Source organism: Lycium ferocissimum, chromosome 9 (assembly GCF_029784015.1).
Source record: "Lycium ferocissimum isolate CSIRO_LF1 chromosome 9, AGI_CSIRO_Lferr_CH_V1, whole genome shotgun sequence".
NCBI classification, from domain to species: Eukaryota; Viridiplantae; Streptophyta; class Magnoliopsida; order Solanales; family Solanaceae; genus Lycium; species Lycium ferocissimum.
This window is the reverse complement of record NC_081350.1, coordinates 34,013,587-34,033,458: the sequence shown is the minus strand read 5'-3', so window position 1 is coordinate 34,033,458 and position 19,872 is coordinate 34,013,587. Positions and strand designations below refer to the sequence as shown.

Genomic DNA, 19,872 nt, shown 5'->3' with positions numbered 1-19,872 from the left:
AAGACGTAGCTAGTAAAAAATTTATTGTAGTAATGTAGTTGATCGTAAAATATACATTGACGTGATATTAATTGTCTTTTTAATTACCTAATGAAGTTCATTTGACAAAAATAGCATCCTATTCAATAAAGGCAAAAGATAACATTCGTACAATATAAAATCATTAAAGGGGGAAAAAAAAAAAAGTCAGGTAAGTTCTTTTTTACAATTTAAATATAATATTATGACTCCCCTTTATACGGTCACTAGTCTAGTAGGACTTTATACAACCTCTATTTTGTTACAAATGACTAATGAGGCCACCAAAAAAAATATATATAAACCACATTTTCAGGAAGAATCGAACAGGTGACCTTAACCAGAAAAGTAGCGCACAGTGAGCTATCAGTTGTTGATTGTCAAGTCTCAACATTTGATATCATTAATGTATATATTATTTCCACATTATGCATTTATACAACACAACAAAAACATTTCGATAAAGCGTTATCCTGTAACACCACTTCTTTTAAGATGGCTATGCTCCTACTACAAAAATATAAGAAGGAACAAAAGACCCTAATACCACAACGAACACATGTGAACACTCTTCAACCACCAATTATCAAATATCTCCAGTAATATACATGTTGATGTTGTTGATCACCCTTTGGTTGTTAGGGATGTATATATTCATTAAGACCAAGACCAGTAATGCCAAAAATTTCTAACCCAATACATAAAGAAGATATAAAACAGTGAAGATACGTGGTCTACTAGTTGCCAAAGAGGGCAAATCAAACAATAAAAGCAAAGATATATAGGCCATCTTAAAGAATAGTACTAAATGTTAAGGCTTTGTGAGACCAAAGTGGCTGTATTATCTCCAATCCCATGTGTGTCACTAAGGGAAAATGTGTTTATCCCTTCCAATCCCATGTGTGTCACTAAGGGAAAATGTGTTAATCCCCAAGCAATAAGGGGTCCATGAAACTCAACTTAGTCAACATCTCAAGCCTCTTTCGAGAAATTATCTTTTAAAAAAAAAATTGTAACAACAAACAAGATCTGTCACTTCATAACCACAGGCTAATTACAATGAAGCCAAACCCCTCAAGAAAACTTTTCACCATTTTCTCTTATCCAAACCCTTCTTCATCACTTCAGTGTTTCTTTGCTTCATTTCTATTTCAATCTACATGCACCGATTGAGATGGGGATAATTTTTTTTTTATTTTTTATAATAAGTCATGAGCTTTAGGTTGTGAGCCTAAGGTGTGAAGGGTTTGGCTTGACCCCTACCATATTAATTGATGTAAGGAAGTTACAATGATTAGAGGGGGACATGGAACCTTGCCTCTAATCTACAAAAGAAGAAGATTGACAAAACAATGTTCCATAATGTTCCTCATCTTATCAACTTGACATTTTTGTACTTAAGATAAGACAGATTATTCTGTAAAATAACATAACAAGGTGTCTTACATTTGAGAAGATCTTTTAGAGATTACATTATTCCCTCCAACCACTTTTATTTATAGAAACTACTGTATCGTTCCCGTTTTCAATAATTTCTGTAATTATTTTGGGGGGTTCTTTAATTGAAAGGTAAGATGGTGGGGTTTCCACATGGACATGTGTTAAAAGGAGAAATGGACGCCTTAACTCATGCCTTTGTGATTTCACAAGCGGTCCCTACAGTTAATTAAAGAAAGTTTAAGTTATCTACCTTCTTTAGTAATTTTTTTTTATATATACAATCATTTAAAGAAGGGAAGTTTTCAAAAGTAAATACTATTGCAAGTAAAATTTGTTAAATTGTTAAATTTGTAATTTTTAAAATAAGATATATTACAATAGAGAAAGATAATTTGATTGTGTAAAACTTTTTATAATGATAGTATATACAACTTAAACTCATAAAAAGAAAAAGAAACAGAAATGAATTAATATTTTCATTTTGTCATATTTTTAATCAAAATGACATCTTCATTGTTTAAACAGATGTGTTTGCTTAATTTATTATGCATTAAAATGTAAGTTTAAGTTATAGACACAATTAGTATGAGTATATAACAATTCGATCGGATCAACTTTATTTTGTTGTAGCAGGTATCTTGTTTTATTTTTAAAATTATAAATTTCATATATTAAAAGGGCTTTTTTCTTTTTCTTTTTTGGTTGCAATGTGGTTGGGATTTGGAAGACAAAAAACTGCCAAAGAAACGTGAAGGGGCTGTCCACTGTTCAGTATGGTAACGGTCAGAATTGATAAACCAATTATTTATTTAACCTCTTGCATTAACCTCCGAAAAAGGCAAAAAAATATATAATCGTGTTTTGACGGTTTTCAACTTGAGGTTTCTTTTATTTCTTTTTTGGGTTTAATTTTCTCAATTATCTACTTGAACTGCATCTTTTTTGCTTTCAAAAGAGAGGACCAGTTTGATGTTCTTAGATGATTTTATGTACAATCACGGGCATGATATTCTTGAATATTATAGGTATATGCCAAAGAAACGTGAAGGGGCTGTCCACTGTTCATTTAAATTACTTTAATCATAGCTTAACATTTACAGTATATTATAAACTTATAGTTCCTGTATATATGGGTAAATTTTATGACTGGTCACTTAACTATCATTTTTTTTTTCACCAAAGTCACTTAATTATGTTTTCTGACACAAGTCACACAACTATTACTTATTTTTACCAAAGTCACTTAACTATGTTTTCTAACACAAAAGTCACAAAACTTTTAGCTTACTAATACGAAAGTCACAAAACTATTAACACAAAAATCGCACCTACAAAAAAATTCATCTTCCGATGGGTAATATATATATATATATATATATATATATATATTAATTTTAATCTAATATATACAAACTCAATTAAAAAGAATCGATCCGATGCAAAACTCATGCAAATATAAAATATTAAAGAAACAAAATCAATCCTTCGCCAAATATACGATCCTTCTCTCGAGGGGCTCTCAAGCCAAAAATGTGTGAATTTGATTGACCCTTTTTTTTTCAATATCTATTGAAAAGCGTTACATGTTGTTTGATTGTAGGAAATTGAATTATACAGAGTAATAGTTATTACTATTTGCATTAGAAGTAATAATCTTGTGATAATTTTTTAAAAATTTATTCACCCTTTTGGTATTTTAATATCTGCATATGAGTTTTGGACCGGGTCGATTTTTTTAATTGAGTTTGTATCTATTGAATTAAAAATAAAAGAGAATATAACAATTACCCACTGGAAGTTGAATGTTTTTCAGTAGGTGTGACTTTTGTGTTAGAAAATATAGTTAAGTGACTTTGGTGAAATAAAGTGATAATTGTGTGACTTTTGTGTTAGAAAACATAGTTACGTGATTTTGGTGAAAAAAAGTAATAGTTATGTGACTTTTGTGTTAGAAAATATAGTTAAGTGACTTTAGTGAAAAGAAGTGATAGTTAAGTGACCATTCATGCAATTTAGTTAAGTGACCATTCATGAAATTTACCCCTGTATATATATTTCAAAAACATATACATAAAATGCTTGTTTAAAAAAGACCAAATAGCTGCATATAAAATAAAGATCAAATTTGGAGGACAAAATATCTTTTAAAATCACTTGGAAGAGTAACTTACTGTGAATTTGATGATGTGAGAATAAATTCATTGTATTAAAAATTAAAAATAAAAATAAAAGCCTTTCCAGCTTCCCGACCAACACGAAGAAAAAACAAAAAAAAAAAAAGAATTACAGCATTAGGAAAAGCCCATGATTAATTAAGGTAAAAAGAAACTATTGGTTCCATTTAAATAGGCAATTAAGTGAAGTTTGACTAGTCTAATGATTAATTAAGATCAGCCCATGATGAGACAGATAAGCGAAGTTTGACTAGTCTAATGTTAGTCTAAAATGTCAAGAATATATCTACTTCTAGATCTCTTCACTAACAAATATTTGTTCCTTTTTTAATTTTATCTATATAAATTCCATCATCCTGTAGCAAATATCTCTCCCTGATTGATCGAGAAAAATATATAAAAATCAGTAGACAAAGAAAAGAAATAAAAAGTAAGAAGATTTTTGGTGGGCTCTCGTAAGAATTGATTTGGAATATTAATTAATGATTATTAAACGACAAATATGTCGAAAACAGAAGCACAAAAAAGAGAGAGAACAAAGAATAAACCGGTTATGGAAACAGTTAATTTGATCCCCCACTCTTTTTCTTTCTTTGTTTTTTTTTTTTTTTTGGCAAACACTTTTGGAGAACAGCTTAGAGGAATTTGTCCTTAGGGTGGTTGAGTTGTAAGATCATGACCTTTTTTAAAGGTCGATTACAGCAAATGTACTTCCATATGAATGACCATTTAAAAAATTATTTAACTAGATACTATCATATAATTCAAAAGTGAAATTGGCATTATTTTAGCAAAAAGAAACAGCTTTTTGTCGTAATTTTGAGAGCTAGGGGTAATGGACCTAGTGGCCAAAATCATTTCCAAGCTTCAAGGGCTGTCTTTTGCTTGGCTTAATCTATATCTATATTCTATATATATAATAAAATTAGACATAAACAAGGTAATATGACACCTCTCTATAGCCACCATTTCTATTTATCTTTTTTCTCATTTTTTGACATATTTTCTATTTTTCATCTATAAAAAAATACAAAAGTCACATCCTAAATAATTACTTCTACGTTACTCAATTACTTGCAATTACTCAATACTAATCCCCATTTATTGTGTTTGAGCCCGTTGAATACCTACTGTTATTATTATTATAATCTTTAACACCAAATATGTCACCCAAGAATCACATTCAAATAGTCATCTATCTTCTCCCTTCACCAATGTTTTAACGCCAGTAAGTCCCTTTGGTATCCTCTTTTTTTTTTTTTTTTTGGTGGTTCTTTATCATTTTGTAAATTTTTAGTCTAGAATATTATTACTTTGGATGTAATTCTACTTAACTTATTTTATTTTTGGTAATTCATTGATCTTGTATTTCTTTAATTCGGCATGTAATTTAATTTACCATATTATATTTTTTGGTGATTGGTTGATATATGTTTTTTAATTAATGGTGTTCTCTTCTTCTTTCGTTTCTTTTGACCTAGAAGTGGAAGATTAAAGAGCAATGCTGAATCTCAAGAGAAAGCTTTATTATCTACTGCTACAACCGATCCAAAATCGCATTTGATGAAAATTATATTTGGATTTGAGAAATAACTTCAAAATATTTGAAGACAATTCTGTCATGACTCAAGCTTTCAATCAAGGAGTTGTTCCAATTGAAAACATTGTTATATTTGATGCTTGTCATTAATATTAATGATAATGCTTCTTTTGATGTGTTTTTAACATATTAGAGTCACTATCAATTAGTAAGACTAGGAGTAACTTAACATAAATAATCAAGAGCATAATGTTGTGCATGTATGTTATGGCCATTGTGAAAAAAAAAAAAATATACCAACTTATTATAGTTTTTTATTCTCACTTCTTTCAAGTTCTCTTCATGCTAATCCTGAATCAACAACACTTTAATATTTGTCTTATTTTTTGTTGATTTACTTGGGTTGTAGCTTTAAAATTTGAGTACTAGAATGAGGAGATGCACACGGAGCTAAAGACTACAGCAATAGTCAAATAGTCGGAAAGATTGTGAATTAATTAAAGTTAGAACAAGGATTTGGCGACTTTGATTGCCGGAAGCAATTAAAAAGCTGCTAGAACATTTTGATCTCTATCAACGATTTGTTAAGGATATGGTAGAATTTTCTAAAGTATATATTAGGAATATCATGTATGCTTCCCTAATTATTAATATTTTGTTAAGTGATTTTATATGTAAAGCACAAAGTATAAGCTTTAATTCCACTCTCTTTATATCTTTCATATTATTGTATAGAATTGGTGTTCTATGCATATTGCATATTTAAATTTATTTCATCTATCTTGGTAAATATCTAAAATAGAAGATCATCATTTCAATGACCGCGCGAAGCGCGGACAAATGTACTAGTTTGTATATATAATCTTGGATTATTGATAAGTTGTGAAACCCATTTTTTTTTTTGTTCTCTTTTAATTAGTTGGCTTTTCATTTCTTTAAATTAAAGATCAAGGAGAGAGAGATCATGCACTACTAAAAAATGTGAATTTCCAAACGCATAGTTCGTTGAAAATTGGCTCATCGTTAAGGAAATTTCAATAAAAAGTCCGTCAAAAACATTTTCGACTAGTAGGAAAAAATAACAAATGGCGAATGTTTATGAATTTGTTTATGCATGCCATTACTTGCTTAGCCCAAAAAGGGAAAATATTGAGGATACCAATAGAGTTTTACACTCAATATGTAGGGTGGCCTTAAGACACTAACAACTTTTTATGTGCAAGCACGTTCATTTCTCCCATAATAACTATAAGTAAAATGACTGATATTTCATTCTTAGTGCAGAAACAATGATACATAACAACGTGCCAGCAACAAAACAAAGTGCAGGTGAAACTTAGTATAGCATAGTATAATTTACAATTACGAGAAATTAATATACAACTAAAATCATTTTTTAAAAGAAAAAAAAAATTTAGAAAATAGAAACTTTATTACACCAACTTCCAGATGGGAAACAACTCAGTAAGCACTAAGAATAGGCCCCCACAGCACCATATGTCCTCTATCTATGAGGCATTTTTCATCTAAGTTCAGTTATATTACACCTACCAAAAAAAAAAAAAAAAAGATGAAAAAATAAAAATGCGCCCACCCCCACATCAATTAAAAATTCATATCAATTCAAGATTCATATCATTTCAAGAAAATATGTCCCTCCAGCATAACATGTGCTTAGCCATTCCATCAATCCTTTTAAGTCCAGTAGAGAGAACCTTTTATTGTTGCTGTTCCCACGGACCATCTTCCAAATTCTCACGTCTTTCTTTCTTCATGCAAGCCAAAAATAAATAAAAGTTGTACAAAATTCTTGTTAAGTAATAGGGTAGGGGCTACTACACATATAAATTAGGTGTACCCGCTAATAATTGGGAATTTTTCTAGGGTAGTCGATCAATGTGTGACTAACAATGAATGATTTCCTCAAAATATCACAAAAAAACTATGTATTGCTAATATGACTAATTCTCACCCACCATGCATTCATCGTCATTGATCGACTAGCTTAAACTTTATGCTAGCTATCAGTCTACCACAACTTTCCTCTTTTATCTAAATTTAGGATCGACAACAAAGCTCGTACATGCAGGATTTTTCCCCCTTTCTTTATGATAAATTCCTTAAAATATCACAACAACAATTACATCTCAATCCCACGTAAGTTGAAGTCGAATATATGATTATTTCGCACTGCCCACTTCTCTCATATTGAGAATTCATCATAATTAACTAGTTTTATACTAGATGTCAATCTACCGCAACTCTCCTCCTTTATCCAAATTTAGGATCGACAATGTTGGCAAGCTCATACCTGCGAGATTTTTCTCCTTTATGATATTTTCCTCAAAATATAACAAAGGGGAAAATGAACAAATAGTTTCCATGTTAATTTCTCCTTCTTGTTTAATTGATCAACCTTTCTAATGATTGTGATTGCAAAAGTTAAAGACATCGACCATGTGGACAAGACTAGCATAATGGTCCTATCCTGCATTATGTGTGACTTCCATAAAAGTGTAATTTCATGCGTTTAATTTACTTTGTTGAAGCACTAAATTTAGGTAACGTGTCCCTTTTCCAAGTCCGTTCAAACCTTGTACTTAACTATTAAAGTCTCTTCAGTTCACAGCAAGAATCTAACAACTAATCAATCTTTACAACTTATGAGATCAGAGTACTACGTTTGGTGCTTCACCAAACAGGTCCAATACTGAATCAATTATTATTGCATCATGCTATATATAATCATAACAACTAGCCAACACCAAAAAAAAAAAAAAAAAAAAAAAAAAAAGAACACAAACAAATTACTATTTACAAAAAGCTAATTTAACTATTACAAATTTGGCTTTTAATTTGGATCTGCTCCCAGATAATATGTTCTATGCTCAATAAAATAATGATAAGAATTCATATAGCATGGCTACATGCAGGTCATTGCTTGAGGGCTGCCCGGTGCAATACATGGATCTTCAGCGAACCCAACACCGTGGCTGATATTTTTTCTAAATATGGTTGTACTAATAATGCAACTACTGCAATTATACTTGGATCCTTCTTTTCTCCTCCCCCGCCCCCCACCCCCAACTACGTCGAAACCCAAGGGAAGGAGAGGTTAATGTATAATTAAATTCCATGGAACTAGCTGGTTGCATTTACTCAAAATGTACTGCAAATAGTTAAGTCATGTGACAGAGGATTAGTATTTGGGATTTGAAGTGATGTACTTTTCTTAATGTTGAAGCAACTATTGCATATACTTTTACTGTCAGTTGTAGTATTTAGGTTTTATATTTCATCATACTACAGGTCAGCATTTATTGAAAGAATGGATCCAGTCTTGAAATTAGAGGAAATTGTCAAGAATTCGTACATTTCATCTTGAACAAATGGAAAATCGCATTTCTTGTGCTTTGTTGTTGGATATGTCCCTTTTTGGGTTAAAAGCATCTTCGTGTAAGTATTTTACCCTCCCCTCACATTGTTTTAAGTTTGACACATTATTTACCCCTCTGGTTTTATCATAAATTTTTGCCGGTTGTTCCTTTGGGCAAATATTTAGTAAATAACTCTATTTTTAGATCACAATTTTAAGATCTCTGCTGAGTAAACTGAAAAATATTATGTGAAAACATTAGTTCATGATCTCAATATTTGTAGATACTAGACGACAATTTAATCTTTTATTTATTTACCTTTCCAAAGGTAGGGTAAGGCCGAGGTACACTCTACCTTCTCAGACCCTACTTGTTATTGTAGGCTATATTTGTGGGCTAAATTATTCTACAATGGTTTAATTTTTTATTTTTTTTTATTTTTATTATTGTGTAGTAGCAACAAGCTACCCATGCACGATACCTACAGATGCAATTGACATCTTTTGAATCGAATCTGAGTCCTGAGACGCTTGGTCCGTTAACCACTAAGCCAATTCTCCATTCACTTTATTTGAAAACGTAATATCTCAATTTTGAGTTTCAATTAAAATTTTCTAGTTTGTTTCATCTTGTGAATTTGCGATATATTACTAAATTAAATAGGTATTCATCTTCTAGCTAATAATTTTAAAGCTTTAGTACATGTTCTTAGAATAAACATTAAACGGTTTTCTACCCCGTTGGCTTGTACATAAAACTCGTTGACTCTTTTACTTTGTTATTGCATGTATATGAAGTTTATGTTTTGATGAAAATACTAATAATAGATATTTAATAATAAGAATCCTTCTCATTCTTCTTACCGGACAATGATACTCTCAAGAACGTATCAAATAAGAGTTACGTAATCTAATTACTCATGAGTCTGGGACTTCACATCACCAATATCAAGTAGAAATGAAGCATAATCTTCATCGAAAGCCTAAACAGTAATTTACAATCTAAATATAATACTTTCTCTTAGAACGGTGAAGTTATGCAAGACGCTGGCAGCCTACCAATACATATCTTTGAAAAGTAAAATACGTACTATGTTTTTAAGGTAAAGCAATTAATCATAGTTAGCGTAAGATATATGAGCGGGAAAAATATTTTCCTCTCTCTTAGTTGCGGTTCTACCATGTTGTCACGACATGATAAACAAAATCCTCATGAACAAGAAAAATATAGATATATGATTTTGTAATATGATCCAATAGTGGTTAATTTTCTGTGTTGCCAAAAGGGCAATGAGAAGAAAGATCCCTGGACAATGGTTCGTAAGTTCAATTATTAGTTTTCCAAAGTCTTAATTCTGTCGGTGGATGTCGTTTATATTAATTTGTGACGAAATTAACCATTAAATGTTATACATATACCTCATCTAACAAAATAAATATGTTTTAAAAATTTGTTGGAACAACAAAAGAGGATGTTAAGCAAGAAGTTCAATACCCTGCATGTTTAACTCTTTGCTGAATTTTGGTAGTCCTTAATAAAGTTACCCTCGATTTTACCGAATTAGAAAATAGATATAATATTACTCTTAGTAGTTAAGTAAATTAGTCTACGAAATGTAGATTGAAGTTAAACACATCTGTTTCAGAGAAAAACATTTGCAAAACAAAACAGAAAGAAAAAAGATATTAAGTTATTGTTCCACTCCGTAAACAGTGTGGCCTCACGTTCATGAGCCCACAAAAACATGTTTAAAACAAACTCCACGAATTAAAACCATCTCTGGGAAGTAAGCACCATCAGAAAAACGAAAAAAGAAAAAAAAAAAAAAAAAAAAAAAAAAAAAAAAAAACAGAACAAACACAAGACAAAGCACCACGTCAAGTCCAATAGCAAAAAAAAAAAAAAAAAAAAAAAAAAACTGTTCTCCGGCACTATTTGTTAATTTCACATCTCAAAGTGCTGAAAATCGAAGAGAGTTGATTTTTTTTTTTTTCACAAGTGCAAGTGTCAAAATAACTGTGCGTACCAAAGCTTAGTAGAAAGTGAGCACGTGGCATTCTATTTGATGTTTGTTTAACGTTTTTTCTTCTACCTTATCTAAATGCACTATAGTGGTAATGATAGAAATGTTGTGTCAAAGAGATAAAGTTTTCATCCTGCCAGAGGGATTTATTGATTGTAAAAGCAGTGTCCTGTATCACCGCTGGAATCGTACGTATTGCCTAAATTTCCCTGCACAAATGCCAGTCCTTATTTTGGTTGTTTAGAAGCTTTCTTATCAGTCCACGTATACTACTATTCCATAAATACCCTTTTATTCTGCCGAAAGATCTTTCCTCCTATTATATGTACATAAATGGTGTTTGAACAAAAAACAAAGTTTAAATTATTACTCCTAGTAATTTAAACTTATAATATTATATTATACTAGTACTGATTGTTGAAGAAAATAACAAAAAATAAATTTTATTTTTGCTAAACTGGAGATCAAGTTTGCTCCTACCAAATTTAATTTCGTGATTTTGCCGCATAGGGTACTCAGTTTACCAATCAGATGCTTTTAATTACATCCACACATTGAAATTGGAAGGCAAATCTTGACTTTTTTCAACTTGATACACGACAAATGAGTCGTCTCTCATGTCAATAAAATCACCGCCCCACAAGTTCTCTACATTTTATGTAGAATCTCACCTCTGGCTGAATGTATTTCCAGAGGGAAAGAGGTTCATACATTTACCATCTTCAAACCAATCTTTACGTTGATGTTACACATAACAACAACAACATGCCGGTCTGAAAAAGGTAGGATGTACGCAGACCTTACTCCTACCTTTTTGGGTCAGAGAAGTTGATTCCAAAAGATACTTGGCTCAAATGTTACACAGGCAATATCTTTTTTCATATCGGAGAAATACCCGGTAGGCCCGATTCCGATTGGCGCACAGGCTCGACGCTACAGAGTATGAGCCCCCACACCCACCCCAAAACTATCAAGTTCGAATCAGTGACGTGCATCTTACTGGCAAAAGTTACATATTGCATAGGGAGGAACACACAGGGCAAGTATTAGGAAACAAAAGTAAAAGACTGGCATATAACAAAGAAAACAGGAAACACAATTAGAGTACCATAATAACAAGAGATAAGGCACTATTACCCGAACTTTGACCGCAGTGGCTACGACACACCTTACCTTTTCAAGGATTCTATTACCCCTTGACTTTTTTAAAACGAAATAGTTAAACTGGATATAGGATATATACTCTCTTATGGGAGATTAGCATACACTCTCCTTGCCGCATATATATTTATTTATATTCTATTTATTTTAATTTGTTTCGCTTACGTGGTAAAAATAGAATTTTCTTTTAAAAAATGAAAAATGGATATTTTTTTAAAAAAATCTGAAATTTTGATTTTTCCAAAACCCGTATTTTTTTTTTTTAAAAAAAACAAATCTGAAAAAATGATTCTTTTAAAACATGGAAAGCTGGATTTTTTTTTAAAAAGTGTCTTAAAAAATCTAGATTTTCATGATTTCATTTTTTTAGGACACTTCTATTTTTCAAATAAAATTTGAATTATTTTTAAATTTTTTTGGAAAAAGTGATTTTTCTTGTCAAAATGTGAAAAAACTGAATTTTTAATTTTTTTTTTGAAAAATCTAATTATTTTTTGAAAATGTGAAAAACCCCTTTTTTAAAACTAAATCTGGAAAACTAGATTTTTTTTCATATATATAAAAAAAAATCAGTTTCCACATTTAAAATAAAAAAATCAATTTAGAAAAAAACTTAAAGCTTTAATAATAATTAATTAGGTGTAATTAAATATGAAGCATCCAATTAAAAAATGGCACGAGTCAGATTTTATGATTCTCTCCCCCCTAAAGAGAGGAAAATACACTCTCCTTGCCACGTCAGCGCTTAGGGTGATAATTATTCCGTTTTAAAAAAATTCAAGAGGGTAATAAAACCCCTAAAAAGATAAGGTGTATCGTAGCAATTTTGGCCAAAGTTCAGGAGGGTAACAGTGCATTGCCCCTAATAACAAAGAAAAGAAGAAGAAGAAAAGAAACCCACGTGGGAGCAAAACTGCAAAAGCCCCTCGTGTGTGTGTGTGTGTGTCATTGCTTTGTGGGGTTAAAAAAAAACTTTAAAAGTAGAATGACAGTGGTGGATCTACTCTCTTTCTTTTCCTTCCAACTGCAGACACATACTTCTCATCCATGTCAGTCCCTTCCTTATGCGCACTATTTCTGCACTAAAATTCCCCCGGCTCCTCATCATATCTCTTCCCCTATTCAATATTTTACATCCAGTGTAAACATTGACAAAAAATATACTACTCCATTATTCAAGAAGAATTCACAGAGACAGATATATCTATTTCAACTGATGACCATATATTAGTGCGGTATATCTTTTGCTTTCTTGAGGCGTGTACCTTTCTCCTTTTGCCCTGTTTCAGGAATGACTAAAATACACATCTAGTCTAGCAATTACAATGGACAGATACTAAATTTAACAGGGACAAGCAGGCCCAAAAAAAATTGTTACACGTGTCGCTCTCACAGTGTATGTTCTACTGCAGGCCCTGAATTACTCACACACAGAAAAGCAGTGTCTGAAATTGAGTAATCACTGTACACCTTCCTAGAGTTCACCCTTGTCTCATTATCAAACTAAGCCACAATATTTGACCAAGGCCTAGATTCCATCTGTCATTTTCTAAAGTTGCATCAAGCCACCAAGTAACATTCATTTAGGTAACATTCATCTGAGAACCACTTGTTTTAAGGCTTGACGGGCAGAGTAATAGTAGAGGTGTATGCAAACTAGTTCGGACACTACTGTTATCCAGAGAAAATTACAATTCAAAACAAAGTACACAAGTTTTACGTGCATTTCTGATATGTATCCTTGGCATATATCATTATACACTGATTTGGGTGAAAGGAAGAAGGGAGATCCCAGAGGCAGGTAATGCATATATTTTACCTTTCGGCACTCTTACAAGTTTCTTGTTCCTCAGTTCCACGCACCAATGGTAAAAAAGAAGCAGAGATGTCCATGCTAAGGCAAAGCTGGTCAGTGAACTTTTAGCTAGTATTATGAAAAAATCAGAAGGCACGGAAGTTTCAAATAATGATAGTAAACCAGCCTACTTTTGACTAACTCAGCATGATTAATAGCAGGATAAACATCTAGGAGGAGTGAGTTTGTGGCAGGACCACCACATGGATATGTTAGTAGAAAAGTTTATGGATAACAACAAATGGAATGCTATCTTTGAAGGGACACAGACTGTAATTCTCCTAGCTTATCATCAAAGTTTCACTGAAAGTAAACATGACAGGACCACATATAGTTCTGCAGAGCAACGTGATAACAATAAAATTGCTACAGAAAATCAATCATGATTCATGTGAACACAAAAATCAGACAATAACAATAATGAGACACTTCACTGAAGGACAATTAGGTGAAAGATTCTGTTCTATGGAGGGCATATGTTTCAGCCCCAGATGTCACTTCAACTATGAAAAGGAAGAATTATGTTCATTTATGTCTTCCATGTTGTATAATGTAAAAGATAAAATTCCATATCAATGTCAGATGTGCCACCCAGGAAAATCCAAATTAATTCGAAATTTCAGAGTAATTAGCAACGCTAGAGTAGTGGAGGAACTCAGGACATCTCAATCAAGAGGGAGCAACAAAAATTCCAAGCAAGGATTTCACTTGCACGCATGATGAAAGATGCATGAATCTCAGTAGCCTCAGAAACTTCCAGAAATCAAGAACAAAAAGCAATACATTATATGACAACATCACATGTTCGTGAAGCAACCAACCCAAGTAGAAATTCCAAGACAGTGAATGTGCAAGAGACTGGAAGGTAAATATTTTACAAACTTGATGGGCGGTCAACAAGTCTGTTCTCCCCATACGCTGAAAGACGGCAGGAGAAGCCAACCACAAGCGATCAATCAGATGCAACTTTACCCCGCATTTACGCAAGAGGTTGTTTGCTTTCCACGTCGAACCTACGCATTTCGTAAATACACTTAAGCAACTTTAGCTTACGCTAACACTCCCCTTCACTTTTTACAAACTTGATGAGAACAAACACAACATTTACACAGGAACCAAAAGGAGATGGTCAATAACATAGGCCAAACATTGGACCATATAGAAGAGCGGCAACACCAACATGTGTTTAACTTAATGTCACTAGTCAACCAACAATATAAGAATGGAGCCCAAGTGTGCTCTACGGTCAAGCTAATGGATTTTTTTTTATTTTTTTTTACACAGCTAAATTTCAGCTAATAGGATTTTCCGAGGCAAGATTTCATAAGAATCTGTAGTTGTTTCAATTTCTTATAGTTTGAACTTTCGGAATAATCCTCAGTTCATAAATAGAAAACTTTTTTCCTGAGTTGATTATTTATAACCAAACATCCCCAAGAATAAAGATAGTTTGACATATCCATACAAGGAAAAGACAAATGTTTCATGTCTAGTGGCATAGCATCATGAACTTAAGTCCATAGATAATTGTCAATCAGAAATGACATTCAGTCTACATAAAAGTCATTGCACTTGGGGCGATGACGCAGCCAGTGAGGTTCTAACCGAGGCACGTCTATAGCAGGTTGATACTATTTCCAGTCTACATAAAGGTCAGGCATCATTACCCTTGGACTCAAACTTCAATGAACATGAACCGCTGCTCCTGTTAAGAAACTTTGGGGACACCATAAGATTTAAGTGTTTGAGCTAAGAAAGTATCTGAATTCTAGGAAAAATATACTCCCACTATTTCAGTTTATGTAACTCAATTTCCTTTTTAATTTGTTCCAGTTTAAGTCACCCCTTTCTAAATTTGAAAATAATTTAACTTAAACTTCCTATTTACCCTTAATGCAAGCTTTCATAGCCACACAAATGTTATGGTATGTTCAATACCAAAAGTTTCAAACGTCTTATAGCCACACAAATGTTGTGGCAAGTTACGACCACAAGTTTCAAAAGTATTCCTTTCTTGCGTAAACTCCATGCCCAGTCAAATAGGTTCACATATATTGAAACGAGGTAATTTTAAAATATTAAAAAAAAAAAAAAAAAAGATGTAGGAAAAGCATAATATTTACACCTTTCCTTCTCATCAGATCTGAAAATTCCATGAGATTTAGGTCTACCTCATCCCAATTTCGCACCTTCAATCAGATACCAACAGTCCATGGGGCTTGAAGCACTGTCATGTATCTAAGTGGGCTTTCTATCACCTTTATAATGTCCAAAAGCCTATATACTCATTCCCAAACTTTCATCATACGATTTATATGTTTTATACCACAACAGCTCATATAATATTGATTATCTTCTTTGGATTTATATATCGCCACTAACACACTCTTTTTCCACTGATTTTGCTGAACCGCTCCACCTCTCCAATAAACTTCCAAAAGTTTACAGGAATACCAAAACGCTTTTCTAATCATCATAACTTTTCACGGCATCACTTTACGTCATTAAAATTATTTGTAGTTCCAGCAGATGTGTAAAATTTTACAGGAATACCAGAAGGCTTTTCTAACCATCATAATTTTTCACGGCATCTCTTTACTTCATTAATTAATCGGTAGTTCGAGCAGATGTTCCCTTAGTGTGCATTCCTTCCACAATTGATTGAATAAAAAGAATAGAAAGAATGAGATGGCAATAACTTAGCTTTTGGAAAAGAGAAAGGAAGAATTACTATGGAAGTTGAACTTTTAGTTACTCCAAGTTTGGGTAGAAATGTAAGTGAAATATCTTTCAGCAAAATTTGTTAAAATTGCCACAATCCCTAACCATTTAGAAGAAAAATTGTACATAATATGAACGTCTACAGGGATAGACTCCAACGTAAGAACATAAGTGCAGACCTTTCTGCTCCTTGTCACTTCTTATAAGTTTGAATGGACAACCTTCCCTTTTCCCTCTCTCAATCAGAACATATCAGAACATACCACAACTAGAGGCAAAACAATTACCAATATAACAAGGAGATGACCCCAGGATATAACAGAGTATTATAGTGACAGGTTTAATAGGTTTATACAAGCCCTTATTATCTTAGATATTGTTTTTAAGACCCTAAGTTGACAATAACTTTTCAATACCCACAGGAAAGCACAAGAGTAAAAGAAGAGAAGTTCCTCACTCTATCGACTGAGTCGCTTTTCCATGATAGCTAAAAGCCTAAAACCTACGAGAACTACATTTAATTACTAGAACTCGTTGCTCTGACCTAAACCAGTCATAGAGTTATGTTAGATGGACCGCTTAGGTTTTACATCAACAATGACAACAAATAAGGAATAAAAGCTTACAACTTTGTCTAGTGAAGAATGAGCTTAATGACACATAATTGAAAACCCAAGACACAAACATCCCTTCTCCAACAACACACCAACAACAACATCAAACACGAAATGCCGTCCAAGTAGAACCCTAGATAACGAGGTCGTTGCGGCCCATCCGATCACCAACCACAGCAAAGCATAATACAACAAAATCAACTACTCTTCGGCCTCAATACCTAATTAATCGGGGCCGGTTATAAGAATCTATATATCCATTTCGATCTTTGAACCCGTCTCATTCTAATACTCAATAATTTGTCGTTTTTAACACATTAAAGCATTTAGAGAGCTAGCTATTGAAACAAATTTCATTCATATAACGAATACATAATAAAGCTTACAACTTTGTGAAGAATGAGGTCAATGCAACATAATTGAAAACCCAAAGCACAAAGATCCCTTCTCCAACACCCAACAACACACCAACAACAACATCGAAAACGAAATGCCGTCCAAGTAGAACCCTAGATAACGACGTCGTCGCAGCCCATCCAATCACAATAAGCATCAAATAATCCACAAATAAATCATACTTAAGCTGAACCAAAACATCCTTAACGAAATCAGACTTAAGATAAAAGAGAGTAGCAATCATTGAAACCCTAGATGAATGTCCACTAGGAAAAGACCAATGGTCAACAGAAAAGGAAACAAACATGTTCTTATTGTAAACGGGTCGGGGCCTCCGAATAAGGTGTTTTAATGGTCCGATTACGATTAGGTCAAGGATTCCACCTAAGAGTAAGTTAATTAGGAAAATGTTGTTGGAATTAGTGTTGTTGTTGGAGAAAGCGAGAGGGTAGAGGAGTAATGAGAGGATTATAGGGAAGAAGAGGAAGCCGTCACCGGAGATTTCTAGGGTTTTGAGGAAGTAGTATGGGAGGATTGGGTGTGTTAGGGTGTAGATACGGTGGGAGATTGCGGTGTCGAAATCGATGATGCGGCGGAGATACGACGGTGGCGGCAGTGGTGGGGGTGACTTGGATTTCATTGTTTCAGTTTGTGGAGCAGAAATTAACTGACTTTTCAGTTATGTGGAAATGTCAAAAATTCGTTAAAATTGAAGCCCAGAGTGAGTACTGTGCCATTTTTTTTTGCACGGATTGTCCTTCATAGCCTTCAAAGGCGCTGGTCTTTAATTTTTACCCCTCAAATTGCGTCTTTCAGAGTCAGTATTTTGCCTTGCGATTTTTTTTAAAATTTTTGATTGAGCGGGTGTTCGAATCCGGAATCCATGATTTTTTAGGTGAAGGGCAAAAATTAAAGATCAGCAATTTGAGGGACAAAAATTAAAGACCAACAATTTGAGGGGCAAAAATTAAACACCACCCCTGAATTAGGACTATCGTGCAAATTCACAAAACTAAGGCCTAACTTTCTTCAAACCTTGCCTTACAATTTTTTTTTTTGTAATCCAATTCTTAGCTTTGGCCCACTGCCGAGACTAATATTAACGGGCACAAAAGGTTTATATATAGGAATTAGGAATATAATCTATTTGGTGAGTACATATAATATTCATTTAAATGTTGGTATGGACATAAATCAAAAAACTTGTTCAAAACTCTAGGTCACTTTAAACTAATTACTAGTCCAGATCAACTCATAAGAGAGTTTCCTAACAAAAAGAAAAAAACACCAAACACGTGGTTTTGAATGTATGACATAATTTACTAATTTATTGTACAATTCTTTGTTTTTTAGCAACTTTAGATCAGAAATTTAGAAAAATAAACAAATAAAAGAGTGATTTTGAGTCGAACATATTTGTTTACGATTAACTTCTCAACTTATTTTGACCCAAGCAGCTCAAATTTTGGGTACATTAGAATGGTTTGAATCAAAAATGGGTTGTGACCCAACTAGTTCATACGATTCTTATTATCTTTATTAAGTAGGCAAATTTACAGTGTCCTTTATAGTTTTGACAAATAAGAAGAGCTGGTTAAAAGAAAATTTGACAACAATACTAAAAGAAGATCTGGATGAGGTGAAAATCTCTTGTATACTCAAGTCTTTCTAGGACAACAAAAATGTAGTACTCACATCAAACGGGCTGATCCATAATCAAGTCCAAAAGTTAGTAACAATCACAAGGAAATAATGGAAAGCCCAAAAATTGTCAACACATATTTATAGTGAATTTTTTGCCATTTGTTTCTTTTTGAGACAAGTTTATTGTTTAGTAAAAGACCTTTTTTTTTTTTTTTTTTACTTATGAATCTTTTAGATCATGGTCTAAAAATCCATTTTCAGCAAAGCAAACAATTAGACCCGAATCTAACTTTGTCTGTTAAGATATTTTATTCAATGTTGTATTTGCACAACTTCCAAAAAAAGGGATAATATCCAAACGGTGGTCTAAAAAAGGATATTCGCATAAATCAGCCTATTTTATATCCATCTATTCTTCTCTTTTGAGACGTTTCCTAAAACTACATGAGCTGAAAAATACTTTCAGGTTTATGGTCAGAAGCAAAATGATTAGAGTTGATCATTAGGCTGTCCCAAAGAGAAAATGTTTAATCTTCCACTAACAGAAAAATAAAATAGTGAGAGAAATCAAACAATAGTTGTAATGATTTGTTGACTATAAGAAACAAATACACCACATGGTATCAATAATTCCCTATGTAACTTCAGAATGTTTAAACATTTGTTCGTGCCAACAAAAAGTCCTAAAGGAAAAATAATAATATTCGAAACGGCTCAGGTGATGATTTTTTTTTTTCCTCATTATAGGCAAATGACAAGGCCAACAATCAAATAGTTTCTTCAGATTTTGCTGAGTATGTAAGATCTTACACTTTCTGAAAAGAAAAAGCCACTTTTTCTTTGATCCAATATCTAACAATTTTCTAAAGTTTTCAAACTTGTCGACACTTTAATCATATTGTTGAAAAT

The 19,872-nt window shown here is 32.6% G+C and overlaps 1 protein-coding gene across 1 annotated transcript; it reads right to left on the bottom strand.

The window, feature by feature from the left end:
- Window positions 1-15,682: 15,682 nt before the first annotated feature.
- LOC132030383 (probable lipid phosphate phosphatase beta) lies at window positions 15,683-18,093 on the bottom strand. The gene has a single exon (XM_059420005.1). It carries the CDS (start codon window positions 17,957-17,959, stop codon window positions 17,306-17,308), a length of 654 nt encoding a protein of 217 aa, XP_059275988.1. The 5' UTR covers window positions 17,960-18,093; the 3' UTR covers window positions 15,683-17,305.
- Between the last annotated feature and the right edge of the window lie 1,779 nt (window positions 18,094-19,872).

Coding starts and splice junctions, on each gene's coding strand:
- LOC132030383 (XM_059420005.1), bottom strand. CDS start 17,959: ATGAAATCCAAGTCACCCCCACCACTGCCGCCACCGTCGTATCTCCGC.